The sequence below is a fragment of the Aethalodelphis obliquidens genome, unplaced genomic scaffold (genome assembly GCF_003676395.1).
Source record: "Aethalodelphis obliquidens isolate GAN/ISIS:26980383/991018 unplaced genomic scaffold, ASM367639v1 scaffold52, whole genome shotgun sequence".
NCBI lineage: Eukaryota > Metazoa > Chordata > Mammalia > Artiodactyla > Delphinidae > Aethalodelphis > Aethalodelphis obliquidens.
This window is the reverse complement of record NW_020837996.1, coordinates 3,147,917-3,166,680: the sequence shown is the minus strand read 5'-3', so window position 1 is coordinate 3,166,680 and position 18,764 is coordinate 3,147,917. Positions and strand designations below refer to the sequence as shown.

The following is an 18,764-nucleotide window of genomic DNA, read 5'->3' as shown; positions in this document are numbered from 1 at the left end:
CTTAGAAACCGCTAGGAAAGACTCCCAGTCTCCATCACAAGCCCTAACTCAGGTCTGAGCATCAGAATCCTGACCAAGGGACCAACCTCACTGAGCACCTGCCCTCACCATTCATTACTGCCTAAACCACCGAGACCCAGCTGAAGCTGCCTGCTGTGGCCCCAAAGCCACCCTTGGGATTCTCAGCACCCTCCTTCTCTCCCTCCCTCCCTCCCTCCTTCCCTCCTTCCTCCCTCCCTCCCCTCCCCCCTTCCTCCCTCCCTTCCTTCCTCCCTCCCTCCCTTCCTTCCTCCCTCCCTCCCTCTTTCCCTCCCTCCCTCCCTCCCTCTCTTCCTCCCTCTCTCCTTCCTTCCCTCCTCCCTCCCTCCCCCCTTCCTTCCTTCCCTCCCTCCCTTTTCTTTCAAAGTCCGGCTTAAGGTCAGGAAGGCATCACTAGGTAAGCACCTGCCATGTGCCTGACACTATCACTACCCTTTATGAGCAGGATATTGCCTAACCAAGATGAGAGCAAGGTTAGCCATGCCCACTTTACTGATGAGGAAAGAGAAGCTCAGAGAAGTCAAGTCACTTGTCCAAGGTCACACAGAGGGGAACACACAAAGAGATTGAAAACTTCCCTTTCCTTCCAGGAAGCCTCTTGGAACTAAATACATCTATTTCAGCAGGATGCTGGTTAGCTTATCTCAGCTGTTACTTTGTGCTTTCTTGGGGTATACAGCCTAGGCTGTGTTTTGTATTTTTAGTGGATGTTCTATTTGTGCATGTGTTTGTGTGCGCACAGGCCACACGTATCCACATGCTCACATGGCCTTTCCCACCAGTATAGAAGCCCCTCTGAGGGCAGGTGCTGTTTTTCTCTTGTATTATTCCTGAAGGAAGAAAGGGAAGTGATCATTAAACACTACAGATTGTGGTCTTTTTTGTTTTTAAATAAATGGAGCAATAAGATTTCTTCTAGCCGGTCAAAAGGTTCTAACCAGAGGAAAAAACTTTAGATTCTCACCACATGCCAAATGTTGAAATGAATTCTAATCGATTTAATGAGTATATATTAAAAGAAAACACAAAGCATAAATCAACTAGAAAAAAATTAAGGGAACTATCTTGTGTCTGAATGTTGACTGTCCTTCTTAGACTGAAAGCAAATGAAAGAAATCACAACTAAAAAATTGGTTACTGGATTTGACTTCACAAAAATATAAAACTTATGTACATCATAAAATCCAGGAACAAGATATAAATGCACAATAAAAGGGACAAATATTTACCACAAATATGGAAAAGGCTAACTCCTTACTATATAAACAGCCTGTACATATCAATAATAAAAATAGCTCAGGGCTTCCCTGGTGGCGCAGTGGTTGAGAGTCCGCCTGCCGATGCAGGGGACGCGGGTTCATGCCCCGGTCCGGGAGGATCCCACATGCCGCAGAGCGGCTGGGCCCGTGAGCCATGGCCGCTGAGCCTGCGCGTCTGGAGCCTGTGCTCCGCAACAGGAGAGGCCACAAGAGTGAGGGGCCCACATACCAAAAAAAAAAAAAAAAAAAAAAAAAGCTCAAAATATGTCCACTGGCCCCTAAGGCCCCAAAGGCAGGAACTAGGCTTGTTTTTCTGGACTTTCAGTGTGGGTGGCAGTTGTGGGAAATGTTTGGGGAGTTAACACACTTGAATGGTTGACCCTGTCTTTGCTGGTTTTCGCCCAGAGATGTGGGGGAAGGGAGAGCCATCTGGAAGGCCTGAGATGAAAGATTCTGGTCCTCCCATATGAGAAGAAGCATCTCCACATGGTACCCACTTCTTCCAGTGATGTACAACAATCAAATGGACCAATTAGCTTCTCTCTTACCATCTCATAAAAGATCGCAGAACCCAAGCATCTTGGCCCTGGCAGCCAAGGAGATGTGAAAACTGTGTACCTACTATGTGCCAGGCACTGTGCTCAGCACTTCACACACATAGATGCAAGCCTCACAGTGATTGTGGGTCCCACATCCATGGATTCAACCAACCTCGGATTGAAAATGTTCAGGAAAAAAATTCCAGAAAGTTCCAAAAAACACAACTTAAATTTGCTGTGTGCCTGGCAACTATAGAGCATTTATACTGTATCAGGTATTATAAGTAATGTAGAGATGATTTTAAGTATATGGGATGATGTGCGTAGGTTATATGCAAACACTATGCCATTTTATATAAGGGACTTGAGCATCTGTGGATTTTGGTACCCATGGGGGGTCCTGGAACCATCCCCCCTGCTGGTAATGAGGGATGACTGTATTACTATTCCCATTGAAGAAGTGAGGAAACGGATTTACCTTAAAAGTGTAAGAACAAAACTCTAACTCCAGGAAACTGGGGAACAGGTCTATCTTTTGAATTATCAAGCATAATACCCAGGGGGGCTCACCACGATTTCAGCCCCCAAACTCCAGAAAACTAGCTGCTGAGCATGTCTTAATTTTCCCACCATTATTTCATTTCAGTCTCCCAATAACCCCATAATGTGGGTGGGGCAGGTGATGTGGTCTCATTTCACAGATGAGGTAAGCGAGGCAGAAGGGGAGGGGAAGGGATTGCTCTGCCCGGATGGAAGAGCTGGCTGTCTGGCCAGCAGACCGGAAGCTCCCTGTGGGCACAGACTGCATCTGCCATGTCATCTCTTTGTCCCCCCGTGCCCAGCCCGTGGGCTTAGCATTCAGCAGGTCCTCGATACCTATTTCCTGAATGGATAAACAACGCTGGTGCTCCGGACCGGGAACAGTGCCAGGTCTAGAATTCCCAGTCCTATGTTCCTTCTGCAAGCCCAAGCCAGCCAACAAGTGGGGAACGTGGGGCTGTGGGCACCAGAGAGCATGACGAAGCCCCCAAACAGCCTCCCTGACATGCCGGCTCCTCTAGAAGGCTGGCTCCCACCCTATGTTCCCCAGTGTCCTTCCTTCCTGCACGGAGGTGCCTGGACTCTTCTCAAGCACAGCGGGCTGCCCCTGGCCTGGCTCTCTCCCATCTCTGTCGAAAAGTTGGGCTGATGCCTGCTCGGAGCTGGGGACCCACTCACCTCCCTCGCCAGGCAGGAGGCCAAAGACATCTGAGCATTAACATTCAGAAGGGGCGCCTGGGCGGCGATTCTTAACCTCAAGTCCCTGAATGGGGTTTGGCACAATTGAGGACCTCCTGAAACAGGGGGCATTTTTCTCGGGAGAAGGAAGAAAGCTTTTATTGGATTCTCCAAATGGTCCATGATCCTCCCCAAAGTTAAGATCTCTGGGAGGCTGAGACAAGGTAGAAGAAAATCTAGATGTCACCACGAGACAGGAGACAGGCGCAGGGGTGGGGAACAGGCTGCCCAGAACCACTCGGCTTAACAGTGGCCAAGCAACCTTCCTTGTGAAGGTCCATCAACTGGACGTCTTGAACAACGCTGGGAGTAAAAACACCTACAGTTGGGTATCCAGAGAGGGAAAAATACCATGGGCCACCGCTTTTCGAGCACTTGGCAGGTTCCTGGAAGTTTTACGTGTGGCAGCCATTCCATCATCACTGTAATTGTAAGGCTCACTGCTATTCCCATTTCACAAGGGGTGAAATCCAGGCCTGAGGCTACACAGCCCATGAGTGGAAGAGGCGAGATTTGCACCTGGATGTATCCAAATGCAAACCCAGACTCACCCAGACTCTGTCTCTTAAGCCCAGCTGTCCCTTCTGTGGGAGGCACACACACACAGAGCTTACGTGAAGACTCAGGCAGACCTGGGGAAGATCCACCTCGCCTCTTCCAACCCTGGGCAAGTCTCTTTCCTTATTCTGAACCTCAACTTCCTCATCTGTAAAATGGGAACGACAGCTCCTACCTGGCAGTTTTGTGATAGAATGAAGTAGAAACTGAATATGTTAAGCTCCATATTCTTTGATTCACTTCACCTAGAAATTAAAATCAAAGCCAGGGGCTACCAGCCTGAGTTAGCAGTTTAACCCTGACTGCCTGGGAGCACTGTAGACAAAGGTCCCTTGAGAATATATCACCATGTCTTGTTATGTCCATAAAAGCTGGGGACTGTTTACCAGGCACAAATGCTAAAGACACCAAGAACAGAAATATTAGCCAGGATGGGCTGCAGGCCCATTAGCAGATTTACACTTATTCTGTATCTTTTCAAAAAAAATTCATGTGTTGGCAAGACGTTCCCTTGCAATGTTTTGATTCAAAAGATTTACTGTGGTCCCTTACGGAATGTCATTCCCATGCTTCTGTGTGCTGGCTCTGAGAAGCTGCATTCACTTACTCCGTGCTTGTCACAGGAAATGGTATTTATTGCAATATGTTGACTGTAGAAAGTTTCATCTGTGTGGTAGTTAAACCATTAGTCCTGAGCGATCAGCTCACCCTCTGTGATCTCCGAACTTGATTCTGCATGTAGCCACGTGTATATATATAAATGGCCTGATTTCATGTGTTAAAGCTCTTTGCTGCTTTCCTTACAGGTCTATTTAAAAAGTAAGCTTTGTGAGTTCACCAGATTCCCTTCTAGAAAGCAACATGAGTTTTTCTAGCTCAACCTACATAAAGTGCGTAGCACGTGAACGCTGAACCGACGTAAGCCTGGGTCATCACTGCTGTCCTGGGCAGTGAGTCACACTCAGAACTCAGAGGACCAGTTCCCACTTCTCCCGTCACAGCGCCTGGCTGGTACTTCTCGGCCCTTCCTGACGGGGCCCCAGTGGACCCCTAACCCTGCCAGCTCTTGCTCCTGTGACTCAGGACAGCCCAGCACCTGTGGTCTGTGTCCTCCTCCCCCACTGCGATTTCTCCATTAGACAGATCCTTTCTTTCTGCAGACGTCTATGATGCCTTTCCCCGAAAAGGGCTTTTAAAAAAGCATCATGCATCAGTCAGTGTTTCACGCTGGCACAGCTGTTGGTGCCGTCAGCTCTTGGCGTGTAAAGGCCAGCAGGCGGCTGGTATTGAGATTCTGTGCGATGTGCACTGGGGGGCTGGGGAGATGCACCGCCTGGCATCTGGGAGCGCAGCCTGTCCGCTGCGGGGAGAAGTGAGATCAAACCCTGGCCCCGTCATTCACTAGCGATGGGACCTGGAGCAGGTCTCAGTCAGTCACTCACTCACATCCCTGATGGTCCTGGGCACATCTACCTTTGAGGACAGGGCACACAGTCTCTGCCTCGAGGGCTCACCGTCTCCCCTGTTCAGGTATGGTGGGTAAACGCAGGGCATTAGGGAATTCAGTAGTGCACTCAGCCAGCTTCCTTCACCTGTAAAACTCAGCTATGGCTACCTGCAGTCACTACGAAGGCTACATGAAGTGAGGCCCGGCAGGGGCTTCACTGATGTAATCTAGGTTAATTTTTACTTAGCTTTCCTCCCATTCCTCCTGGGGCTGGCCGGCCCAGCAGGAAGGAGGGCTGTGAGAGTATGCTCTAAGGAGATCCACAAACCAACTTACTCTTTGGGGGGATTCAGGTCCTCGGGTCTTGTTTCAAAGAACTGCAGCACCTCATCACACTGAGAAATGTAGGGGGGCAGCTGGATCAGGGCCTGGAGAAGAGACACACAGGTGAGCCCAAAGGAAGGGAAGGGGTGTCAGGAATGCCATTAAGTCAGGAGTCCTCAGACTTGGGCAGGCATCAGGATCACCTGGGGGGCTGGGCCCTACTCCCAGAGTTTCAGATTCAGTAGGTCTGGCGTGGGGCCTGAGAATGTGCCTTTCTAGCAAGTTCCCTGGTGATGTTGCCACGCTGGTTTGGGGACCACACACACACACACACACACACACACAGTATATATACACACATATATATTACAGGCATATTTGGACAAATAATATGTACATATTTAGACAAAGCAATAAATTGTGAACAAGGTCCTACTGTAGGGCACAGGGAACTATATTCAATATCTTGTAATAAACCATAATGGAAAAGAATATGAAAAAGAATATATAGATGTATAACTGAATCACTTTGCTGTACACCAGAAACTAATATAACATTGTAAATCAACTACACTTCAATAAAAATAAAAATTGTGAACTTCATGCCATGTCATTATTCTTCTACACCACCATCTCTACTGGATACTGGTGTCTATTAGATAAATACCTCATGTTTTATTCAACTAGCTGCTTACCGGTGAACATTTAGGTTATTTCCAACATGTCTGTATGTCCCAACTCATGGATCTGACGTGTGAAAGTGAAGGGACTATTTTATGATTTGGGTAGAAGTTACAAGTTCCCAGATTAACAAAAGGTTGAAACACCCGGGACGTCCCAACGCCCAAGTCCATGTTAATCTGCCCCCTCGGCTCATCAGTTACAGAAGCCTCATCTGTCCTTGGCCAATGGGCTGGAGGAGGTGGTGAGGGGCGTGAAGTGGGCCCAGGCATTTATTATGCTGGTTTCTCTACTAACAGGTATTCATTCAGTGATTCAATAGACATTTTCTTTATGCCCAGCACTGCACTGATTTCTGTGGACACAGGACAGAATTATAGGGTACATCCCATTATGAAAGGATTTGAAACAAAGACATGGCTCAAAATGAATAAAGAGCTTAGTTTAACAAATGTTTACGTAAGCCCCCCTCTGGCACAGGTTCTGAGGATGCAAATCTGAGCGTAGTAGGGTTGTTTCGTGCACACACTCTATTATAAACTTCTGTGCAGGGAGAGGGCTAGTGCAGAGGCATGAATTTAAACAACACAGGCGTGCTGTGGAGGGAGGCGGGACCCTGCTCTCTCTGCAGATAGGGCTCAGTTCCCTGGTGCCTCACATATGCCTTCTTGCCATGCTGAGTGTTGAGTCTGGAGTGGAAGAGACATGTCTTGTATCTTCTGTAGAAGAAGCTTCTAAAAGCTATCCCCTCACAAAGTGATTTTCCAACCCTAGCATTGGGTTATGAGGGACTAATGGAAAGATAGATGGGGGTCTCCAATGTGGTACCTTCTACAACGCTTTCAGAGGTATTTTGACCTGGATGACCTATTTTTCCAAGTTTTAAAAAGTTTTAATTTTTAAATTAAATTTTACCACAAATTTTATTGTGGTAAAATACACATAGATCATTACTGTCTTCACCTTTTCAAAAAAATATTTATTTATTTATTATTGGCTGCGTTGGGTCTTCATTGCTGCGCACGGGCTTTCTCTAGTTGCGGTGAGTGGGGGCTACTCTTTGTTGCGGTGCACAGGCTTCTCGCTGTGGTGGCTTCTCTTGTTGTGAAGCATGGGCTCTAGGTACATGGGCTTCAGTAGTTGTGGTTCACGGGCTCTAGAGTGTAGGCTCAGTAGTTGTGGCGCACGGGCTTAGTTGCTCCGCGGCATGTGGGATCTTCCTGGACCAGGGCTCGAACCCATGTTCCCTGCATTGGCAGGCGGATTCTTAACCACTGCGCCACCAGGGAAGCTGCAGGTCTTCACCATTTTTAAGTGTACAATTCAGTGGCATTAAGTATGTTCACACTGTTGTGGAACCATCACCACTACCCATCCATCCAAGAACTCTTTTCACCTTGTAAGACTGAAACCCTGTACCCATCAAACAACAACTTTGCACTCCCCCTCCCCAGCCCCTGGCCACCACCATTCCACTTTCTGTGTGTATGAATTTGCCTACTCCAGGTACCTCATATAAGTGCAATCATACAGTATTTACCCTCTAAGTGACTGGTTGATTCACTTAGCATTATGTCCTCAAGGTTCATCCACATTGTATCATGTGTCAGAATGTCTTTCCTTTTCAAGGCTGAATAGCATTCCATCCCATGTCTACAACACATTTGGATTATTCATTCACCCCTTGGTAGTCACTTGGGTTGCTGACCTGACATGACCTTTGAGTCAGGCTCTGACTTTAAGCCACTTCCCCTCTCCTGATGTATGACCTGGCCCAATACTAAGGTGGGGAAATCCGTAAGGTAAGTGGACATGTTTTAGTAGGGTGCCTTCCCTGGTCACTGTCTACTTTCTATGCTGTATAAAGATAGGATGAAGGATGCTGACCTAAGGGCCTGGTATTTGTGGCTCACTGATTTTTTTTTTATTAGCCTTGAAGTATCTCCTGCTCTGTAGCAAACCCCCAGGGACCAGCCTTTTCCAGGCCAGAGGCAGAGAGCCCAAGAGGGAGAGAGTGGATACATCCCACTTCCCATTTCTGACCCCCTTCTCTTTCTGGTTTGGAGCAGTGAGTATTCATTTTCCTGCTGTCTTGGGGCTCCCTGTGGGTCGCTCTTTCCTCTGAAATCCTGCAGCTCTTGCAGTTGGAACCACATAATGAAGGGGCTGATTATATGCTGGACCGTGGTGTGTCCTGGCTGCTTCGTGGGCAGAAATCTTGCGGCTCCCCCCAGACTGCAAACACGACATTCCCTTATGTTGGCTCAGCACTTGATGGCTCCCAAAATGTGTTCGTCTGCATCATGTCATGTCACCCTGAAAGGGCTGGCCCACTTTACAGATGGTGAAACAGAGGTTCTGGGGAAGTGACTAGGACTTGAGCCCCCCAGCGACTCCAGCTCCTCTACCCCAAATCCAGAGGATTTCCTCCTGCACCTTCCCACATGCCTTGACAGTGCTGGGAGGACCCTGACGCCTGGTTGAAAGTATCTGCTGGATAAATGATGTGAGGAAGAGGCTTGGCCGTGGCCACGTGGCCCTGGGTAAGCCCTGAGGTGGCCATGGTTTCTGCCTACAGGGGGCCTCTCTGCTGAAATGGGCAGAGACCCCGAATGGACCAGTGCGGAAGGGACAACGAGGCCCATGGAAACCTCCCGACAGTGCCAAGTTCTCTTTAGGTTTTGAGCAAATCCTAGGAGGTAAAAGCCAAACCAAACCCCCAAAGCATAATACAAAGCCAAGCTACTCAAAAAAGGCAGCACCGAATGCTTTGATATTTGCCCCTTTCATTTTGGAACGACAGGCTAACAGCAAAAACATGACCTGGGGCACAGCAATAGTTCTGCTTCTGAAATACCCCAGAATTGTCTCGTGTTTGGTCAGTATGACAAAGAACCGCAGTTCCAAGAAAACTCTGGTTCTGTTCCGCATGGAATCCTGGCCCTTTGGACAGTTGTGCTGCTCGATGCAGAGGTAAGAGGAGAGGTGAGGAGGGCAAGTCCTGCTTGCCTGTGTAATAATGAAGGGTCAGACAGATCCAGCTCCTGGTTCTGGCTCTAGCCATGTCCTATCACCTCTGAGCCTCAGTCTGCTCATCTGTAAAATGGAAATAACTAACACCCATCCTGGAGGGTTGTGCTACAGAACAAGTGAGCAAGTGGCTGTAAGGTTTCCATCATATACTAGCTGCTTGATAAACATCCAGTTAACCCCCTGGCTCTCTGAACTGTACCAAGTACAATAGGGTGCTGTGGGACTTCCCTGGTGGCACAGTGGTTAAGAATCCGCCTGCCAATGCAGGGGACACAGGTTCGAGCCCTGGTCTGGGAAGATCCCAAATGCCACGGAGCAGCTAAACCCGTGTGCCACAACTACTGAGCCTGCGCTCTAGAGCCCGCGAGCCACAACTGCTGAGCCCGCACGCCTAGAGCCTGTGCTCTGCAACAAGAGAAGCCACCACAGTGAGAAGCCCAGCGCACTGCAACAAAGTAGCCCCCGCTCACCGCAACTAGAGAAAGCCCACGTGCAACAACGAAGACTCAGCACAGCCAAAAATAAATAAATAAATAAATAAATAAATAAATAAATAAATAAATAAATATATATATATATATATATATATATATTTAAAAAATAGTGTGCTGCTTCCAGGGACGACTTTAGAGTCAGCAAGGTGATTCAGTTCAATCACAACGCCTCGGCTAGAGAGAGAGAGTTTGTGTCTTCAACAGAATTTTAAGTGCATAGCACAGTACTGTTGGCCATTTTACAGCAGACCTCTAGAGCTGATTCCTTCTGCTTGACTGAAACTTCATGCCTGTTGATTAGTAACTCCTCATTTTCCCCTCCCCCCAGCCCCTGGCAACCACCATTTCACTCTCTGATTCTATGAATTTGACGATTTTAGATAACTCATGTCAGTGGAATCATACAGTATTTGATCTTTCTGTGACCGGCCTATTTCACTTAGCATAATGTCCTTAAGGTTTATCCATGTTGTTGCGTATTGCCGAATTTCTTCTTTTTAAAGGCTGAATAGTATGCTATTGTATGTACAGGCCACATTTAGGTTGATTCTACATCTTGGCTATTGTAAATAGTGCTGCAGTGAACGTGGGAGTGCTAATATCTCTTCCAAATCCTGATTGCAATTCCTTTGGACAAATATCCAGAAATAGGATTGCTTGACTATATGGTAGTTCTAGTTTTAATTTTTTGAGGAACCTGCATACTGTGTTTCATAGTGGCTGCATTTTGCATTCCCACAGTGTGCAAGACTTCCAGTTTCTCTATATCCTCACCAACACTTGTTGTCTTGTTTTGTTTTTTTTTTACATCTTTATTGGAGTATAATTGCTTTCCAACACTGTATTAGTTTCTGCTGTATAACAAAGTGAATCAGTTATATGTATACATATATCCCCATACCCCCTCCCTCCCACCTTCCCTCTGCCACCCCTCTAGGTGGTCACAAAGCACCGAGCTGATCTCCCTGTGCTATGCGGCTACTTCCCACTAGCTATCTATTTTACGTTTGGTAGTGTATATATGCCCATGCCACTCTCTCACTTCATCCCAGCTTAACCTTCCCCCTCCCCGTGTCCTCAAGTCCATTCTCTACGTCTGAGTCTTTATTCCTATCCTGCCCCTAGGTCCATCAGAACCACTTTTTTTTAGATTCCATATATATGTGTCAGCATACAGTATTTGTTTTTCTCTTTCTGACTTACTTCATGTTATTGTTTTTGATACTAGCCATGCTGACAGATGTGAGGTGATATCATATTGTGGGTTTGGTTTGCATTTCCCTATTGATTCGAGACACTGAGCAACTTTTCATATACCGGTTGGTCATTTGTGTATCTTCTCTGGAGAAAGGTCTATTCAAGCCTTTGGCCCATTTAAAAATTGGGGTATTAGCTCTTTTTGCTATTGAGATGCATAAGTTCCTTACATATTGATATTTTGGGGATTAACCCCTTATCAGATATGTGATTTGCAAATATTTGCTCCCATTTTGTAGTTTGCCTTTTCACTCTATAGATTATTTATTTTGCTGTGCAGAAGCTTTTTAGTTTGATGTATTCCCACTTATTTATTTTTGTTTTTGTTGCCTATGATTTTCGTGTCATATCCATGAGATCATTGCCAAGAGCCCTGAAATAAATCCATGCATATGGTTAATTGATCCTCAACAAAGGTGCCAAGAATACACGGCGGGGAGAGGACAGCTTCTTCAACAAATGGTGCTGGGAAAACTGGATATCCATATGCAAAAGAATGAAATTGGACCCTTATCTTATACCATACACAAAAATCAACTCAAAATGGATTAAAGCCTTAAACATAAGACCTGAAACTATAAAATTCCTAGAAGAAAGAACTTCCCCAACTTGCTTCCCGTGAGCGTGACCAGGCTCTGCAGAGCTTCCTCTGGGAGTAAGCAACAGAAGCTGGCTAGATTTAAAGACAGTTTTTGTTGCTGTTGCACCACTGTTTTTATTTTTACTTTTAGGGTATGTGATACCAGTTTCACATTATGGTTGTGATATAAAATTTTCTCTAAAATATATATTTTTAAAGAGGTTAAAAAAGTGAATTAATATAAAGAAAAATATTAATAATAATATAGGTAGTAGAATATGGTAAAAATCTTCAGGGGAGGTCTCAAGGGACTGGAGTCTGGTAAACACTACTGTTTACTGCCTACAGAGTTTACTTTAAAACATTAGCGTTGGCCAAAATGTTTGTTTGGGGTTTTCGTAAGATGTTATGGAAAAACTCAAATGAACTTTTTGGTCAACCCATTACTACAGCACAGTAGAGGGGGTGGGGGAGGGAAGTATTGGGAATTGGGGATTAGCAGATGCAAGCTATTATATATAGGATGGATAAACAACAAGGTCCTACTGTATAGCACAGGGAACTATATGCAATATCCTATGATAAACCATAATGGAAAAGAATATGAAAAAATATATATATATAACTGAGTCACTTTGCTGTACAGCAGAAATTAACACAACATTGTAAATCAACTATACTTCAATAAAATAAAAAATAAAAATAAAATACTACAGCATGGGCATACACACTCACACGTTCATAGGTGTGTGTGTGTGTGTGTGTGTGTGTGTGTGTGTGTGTGTTAGATTTAACCTACACTCTAATAATGGTGAGTTAATATCTGAAGTACCCTCATCGGGAATGATCACTTCAGCAAGTAGGAGACTCTAATCACAAGTTCTCATTTGAGAAAAGGCTACTTTGGGGCTTCAGCTATCTTCACCTCTGACCAACACTATAGCCTCTATTTACTAGCATAACAGGTGTCAGAAATAATTTTCTTCACTGGTGAAATGAGGGGTGGCCCTTGCATGAACAGAACACGGCGAGCCCAGCATTATACATCCTTCTTCATGGTACCCTGGTTCTAGGATTCTGAACCCTCTGTGTTCTACCTCTTCGTGAAGATTTTACTGTCAGACCATGGTTAGGATTAGCTGATCCTGCCACTAGGATACCATTGCATCTGTCTTAAGGAAACTTTCATGCAAAGCGGTGTCAGACAAGACAGCTGGTATTTCACTGAGTTTACAGAACAACTTGAGAGTCTGTTTAGGGAGCTGCTTGATAACAAATGCTTGTATGTGTGGCAGGATTTGGCTGAGTCTCATTTTCTTTTTTTTTTTTTTTGCGGTACGCGGGCCTCTCACTGTTGTGGTCTCTCCCATTGCGGAGCACAGGCTCCGGGCGCGCAGGCTCAGTGGCCGTGGCTCACGGGCCCAGCCGCTCCACGGCATGTGGGATCCTCCCGGACCGGGGCACGAACCCGCGTCCCCTGCATCGGCAGGCGGACTCTCAACCACTGCGCCACCAGGGAAGCCCGAGTCTCGTTTTCATTGTGTCTTTTGATGAACAGAAGTCCTTAAATTTACTGTAGTCAAATAAATGAATCTTTTTATGCTTGGTACTTTTTGTGTCTTTAGAAGTCCCTCTATACCTAGAGATTATGAAGATATTTCCTATTTTTATCTTCTAAAACCTTTTATAATTACCTCTTACATTTAGGTCTTCAATGTACTTGGAAATGATTCCATGTGTGTGCAAGGCAGGGGTTAGTTACCTTTTTTGTTTTTTCCAATACGGATACCCATTTACTGAGGAATCCTACCTTTCCTCAATGATCTACAAAGCTGCTTTTGTTAGTATCAAAGTGTCTAAATACACATAGGTCTGTTTCTGTGTTCTCTATTTTGTTCCAATAGTTGTCTATCGTTGTGCCAACACCATACTATGTTAAATACTGTAACTTTATGATAGGTCTGGTAGAGCAGAAAGTTTCTTCCTAGCTGGTAGCTAGGTTTGGGGACATCTACAGCCTTCCTCTATCTTTACCTATTGGAAACTACCAATTTCTACCAAGATAAGGCTGACAGTGATAGATCAGATCGGCTTAAGTCAGCTCACAACAATGTCAATAACAGAGACCGAATGTTACATAAAGGTCTATGCAGTCTCTAAAAGACTTCACAGGCCTTGTAACAAAAGGGATGGTTTCATCTCCTTCCAGGAGGGCAGTACCCTTGAAGCTAAGCCCAGGGAATCTGGCCAACTAAAACCCCCAAATAACTGCTCTGCTTCTTATGATGCATTAATAGCAGGGGTGGTAACTTGCATGCGGCTCATGTAACATAAGGTAACATAAGCAGTTTCTTCCCTGTGGTTAATCCAGGTCAATTCATGATCTCTGGACCATTCCAAGCATAGCCAGATACAGGCAGCTGCTGCTGTCCCTTATCCCTCCAAGATTTTATATTTCCTTTTCCAAATCAAATGTCCAGGGGTTCGGGAAGCCCTGCGTGAGAGGAGGGTGTGACTGGAGAGAAGTTGGGTGGGCTGGGGAAGAAGCAGGAGAGCACACTTGGGCTGAGGTTTCTGGGAAGGTACCAGGTGGAACTTGCCAGCTGGCTAAGGTGACCGCAAGGGTTCAAAGTTCTTGCCAGCAGGGCCTGGACAAAGGAATTTTAGGCTCTAGAGGTTTGGAAAAGGACAAAGAGCAAAGATCTGAACTTTCCTCTGAGATCTGGGAGGCAGCAGTGGTGTCTTTGTGCCTGAGTGACGAGCCCCGCCCCTCACCGCCATCCCTTTTTTTTTTTTTTTTTTTTTTTTGGTGGTACGCGGGCCTCTCACTGTTGTGGCCTCTCCCGCTGCGGAGCACAGGCTCCGGACGTGCAGGCCCAGCGGCCATGGCTCACGGGCCCAGCCGCTCCGTGGCATGTGGGATCTTCCCGGACCGGGGCACGAACCCGTGTCCCCAGCATCGGCAGGCGGACTCCCAACCACTGCGCCACCAGGGAAGCCCGCCATCCCTTTTTTAAGGGTATCCTTAGGAGAGAGAAGAGCCTGAGTCTAACTGCTTCTAGGAAACACATGCTTAACTATTTTGGCCTCTTGAATTTGTACTTTCATAGAGAGGCCGTAAGTGGTATGCGAGTGCCAAGTCCTAAAAGGGTTGGGTTCATCTCTCAAAGTCTCGAATACTATTATTGTGAGTAACCTTGTTGGACCTCCATTTCCTCATCAACACAAAGGGAAAAAGAACACGTCCTCCATGTTATCAGAGGGATGAAATGTGGTCATGTCTGGTAAAGAGAAGATGCTCAATCAGGAGTGATTTTCTGCCCTTCCATGACATTTCCTGCCAAGAGAGGGGCGTCTATCCCCACACTTTCCCCCTTCAAACTTTTTCTACAGACTTACTGAAGTATAATTTATGCACCATAAAATCCACCCATTAGAAGTACACAATTCAATGATTCAAATTCAAATTATAGAGTTGGGCAACCATCACCACATTCTAGTTTTAGAACTTTTCCATCACCTCAAAAATGTCCCCAACCTCATTTGCAGTCCATCTCCATTTCCACTGCCCCAAGGCCCAGGAAACCACTGACCTGCTTTCTCTAGATTTGCCTTTTCTGCACATTTCACGTAAATGGAATCATACAACATACAGTCTTTTGCATCTGGCATCATGTTTCTGAGATTCATTCATCTTGCGGCCTTAATCAGTATTTCACTGTTGAACAGTATTCTATCATATGCCTGTTCCACATTTTCTTTATCTATTCTCCAGATGCTAGACATATGGATTGCTTCCAATTTGGGGCTATTTCGAATTAATGCCGCCATGAACAATTGCATCCAATTCTTTGTGTGGACAGTTTTCACTTCTTGTGAGTATGTACCTGAGAGTAATCGTATGATACATTTCACTTTTGAAGAAACTGCCATACTGTCTTCCCAAAGTGGTTTCCATCATATGTCTCCAGCAGAATGAAGAGCTCCGCTTTCTCTCACATCCCCACCCCTTGTGTGTCTTGTTGATTACAGCCATTCTGGAGGCTGTGTAGGCATCTCAGCAATATCTTTCATTGCCCTGATGATTAATGATGTTGAACAACTTTTTGTGTGCTTATTAAGCATTGTGTGTCTTCATGGGTGAAGTTTCTATTCAATCTTTTGTCTATTTTTATTTTTTTAATTATTATTATTTTTTGCAGTACGCGGGTCTCTCACTGCTGTGGCCTCTCCCGTTGCGGAGCACAGGCTCCGGACGCGCAGGCTCAGCGGCCACGGCTCACGGGCCCAGCCGCTCCGCGGCATGTGGGATCTTCCCGGACCGGGGCATGAACCCGTGTCCCCTGCATCGGCAGGCGGACTCTCAACCACTGCGCCACCAGGGAAGCCCTCTTTTGTCTATTTTTAAACTGGGGTTGTCTTTCTATTTTTGAGTTGTAAGAGTTGTTTATATAGTCTCAACACAAGTCCTTTCTCAGATATATGACTTACAAATATTTTCTCCTAATCTGTGGCATGTCTTCATTTTCTTCATGACATCTTTTGAAGCACAGAAATGTGTAAGCTTATTGAAGTCGAACATACCAATTTTTCTCTTTTGGTGTTATATCTAAGACTCTTTGCCTAAACCAAGGTCATGAAGATTCTTTTATGTTTTCTTCTAGAAGTTTTATAGTTTTAGCTTTTATATTTAGGTCTATGATCTATTTTGAGTTGAGCTGATTTTTTATGCATGGTGTGAGGTCACAGTCCAATTTTAAAAATTTATTCTTTATTTTTTGGCATATGGATATCCCATGATCCCATCATTTGTTAAAAAGACTACCCTTTCCCATTGAATTTCTTGGCACCTTTGTTGAAAATCAGTTGAGTATAAATCTGAAGAGTTTACTTCTAGACTCTCAGTTCTCTTCAAGTGGTCCATCTGCCTATCCTTACACCAGTACCACAGTCTTTTCTTTCTCCCCCCAATAAATAAATAAATAATTTACTTATTTATTTTTGTCTGTGTCAGGTCTTCATTGCTGTGCACGGGCTTTCTCTAGTTGCAGTGAGGGGGGATACTCTTTGTTGCGGTGCACAGGCTTCTTATTGCGGTGGCTTCTCTTGCGCGGAGCATGGGCTCTAGGTGCGCAGGCTTCAGTAGTTGTGGCACGTGGGCTCAGCAGTTGTGGCTCGCAGGCTCAGTAGTTGTGGCACATGCGTTTAGTTGCTCTGCAGCATGTGGGATCTTCCCGACCAGGAATCTAACCCATGTCCCCTGCATTGGCAGGTGGATTCTTTTTTTTTTTTAAAGAAGATGTTGGGGGTAGGAGTTTATTAATTAATTTATTTATTTTTGCTGTGTTGGGTCTTCGTTTCTGTGCGAGGGCTTTCTCTAGTTGTGGCAAGCGGGGGCCACTCTTCATCGCGGTGCGCGGGCCTCTCACTATCGCGGCCTCTCTTGTTGCGGAGCACAGGCTCCAGACGCGCAGGCTCAGTAGTTGTGGCTCACGGGCCTAGTTGCTCCGCGGCATGTGGGATCCTCCCAGACCAGGGCTCGAACCCGTGTCCCCTGCATTAGCAGGCAGATTCTCAACCACTGCGCCACCAGGGAAGCCCCTGGCAGGTGGATTCTTAACCACTGCACCACCAGGGAAGTGCTACACCAGTACTACAGTCTTGATTACTGTAGCTTCAGAAGAAGTTTGGAAAATGGGTAGTACAATTTTGTTCTCTAATTTTGTTCTTTTTCCAAATTGTTTTGGCTATTCTGAGCCCATACACTTTAGGATCAGCTCGTTCATTTCTACGAAAAAGCCTACTAAGATTTTGGCAGAGATTGCATTGACTCTGTGTCAACTGGGGGTGAATTGCCAATTTAACACTATTGAGTCTCCTAATCCATGAGTATGGAATGTCTCTCCATTCATTTAGAGTTTCTTTAACGTCCCTCAACCACGTTTTGTAGTTTCAGTGTATAAACTTTGTACTTCTTTTATTAAATTTATTCCTAATTATTTTATTCTTTTTGATGCTATTGTGAGTGGAATTATTTTCTTAATTTCATTTTTGGGTTGTTCCCTACTAGTAGATAGAAATACAATTGATTTTTTAATATTTGTCTTGAATCCTGTAATCTCACGAAGCTCATTTATAAGTTCTAGCAGGTTTTTTTGTGGACTCCTCATGCTTTTCTACAGTAGAGTCAGGTCATCTGTGAATCAAGGCAGTCCCTTCTAATCTGTGTGCCTTTTATTCCTTTTTCTTGCCTGCTTACACCAGCTAGAATCTCCAGTAAAATGTAGATCAGAGGTGGAGAGAGCAAATATACTTTGCTTTTGCTCCTGATCTTAGGGGGAGAAAGCATTCACTGCTCCATTGTTAAGGCATTTTTTCTATTCCTACCCTTCTCCAATCAAACTGCTAGTGATTTTAAGTTAGAGGAATAAATACTAAAGAGTAGGGAAGCTAAACAAAAGAAAAATATGCTTCTTTCTTGATCTCAGCCTCAAATCAAACAAAACATAACCAAAAGGCAGGGAGGCCCCTTGTGGTTGAGAACATTTAAGGGATTGGAAGCCAGCTGCACTGTCCAACAGGGGTTGGCTGAATAACTTCTAGAACATTCATGCACAATGGAATACTATGCAACCATTAAAAGCAGGTTCAAGAAGTTTTTTTTAATAGCATGGGGAAATTCTTTTAATATGAGAGAAAAGAGAAAGAGCAACAAAAATAACACATATGGGATGATCTCAATACCATAAAGAAATGCATGCAGAGAGAAAGGAGAGAAAGGAAATATGCAAAAACCTTCACAGTTGTTGCCTCTGAGTTGAAGGATCACGGGTGATTGGTTTTTCTAATTTCTTTATATTTTTTTCACCCGTACAGATCTTTCACAATGGGCATCCTGTAGTCAGAAAAGGAAAACAAACAAACAAACAAACAAAAAAACCCCAAAACTACCCACGGGGAAGACACGAGACACAGGGAAGTGTTGGCATTTCTCAGACTTACCTTACAGTATTCATCGATTGGTATCAAGCGTTTGACAGCCACGTCCCGAATGTGGCTCCGTCGGAAGAGAATTTTGCCTGCAGGAGATGAGAGCGCATACAGCGTTGTAAGGGAGCATTGACAAGCTCTCAGCAACCTGGGAGAATGAGGATGTGGCCGCCTCTGGTAGGCCTGAGTGGTACCTAAATTCCTGGCTGCCGGACATCCACAGGGCCTGGATGACCCCATGCTTGGTCCTCCAAAGCCCTCCCTGTTCACAGCTCTAGTGCAAGG

At 45.3% G+C, this 18,764-nt stretch overlaps 1 protein-coding gene across 4 annotated transcripts in view; it reads right to left on the bottom strand.

The window, feature by feature from the left end:
- The window catches only part of SH3PXD2B (SH3 and PX domains 2B), a 113,556-nt gene that overhangs the window by 42,328 nt on the left and 52,464 nt on the right, over nucleotides 1-18,764 (bottom strand). For all 4 annotated transcript variants that reach the window (XR_003428267.1, XM_027084295.1, XM_027084298.1 and 1 more), the window contains exons 4-5: nucleotides 18,492-18,568; nucleotides 5,457-5,548 (exon numbers count right to left, since the gene is read on the bottom strand). Coding sequence is in view for 3 of the 4 variants with exons in the window: in XM_027084295.1 (XP_026940096.1) it covers nucleotides 5,457-5,548; nucleotides 18,492-18,568 (169 nt within the window). In the remaining variant the exon portion in view is untranslated. The remainder of the gene's footprint in view (nucleotides 1-5,456; nucleotides 5,549-18,491; nucleotides 18,569-18,764) is intronic.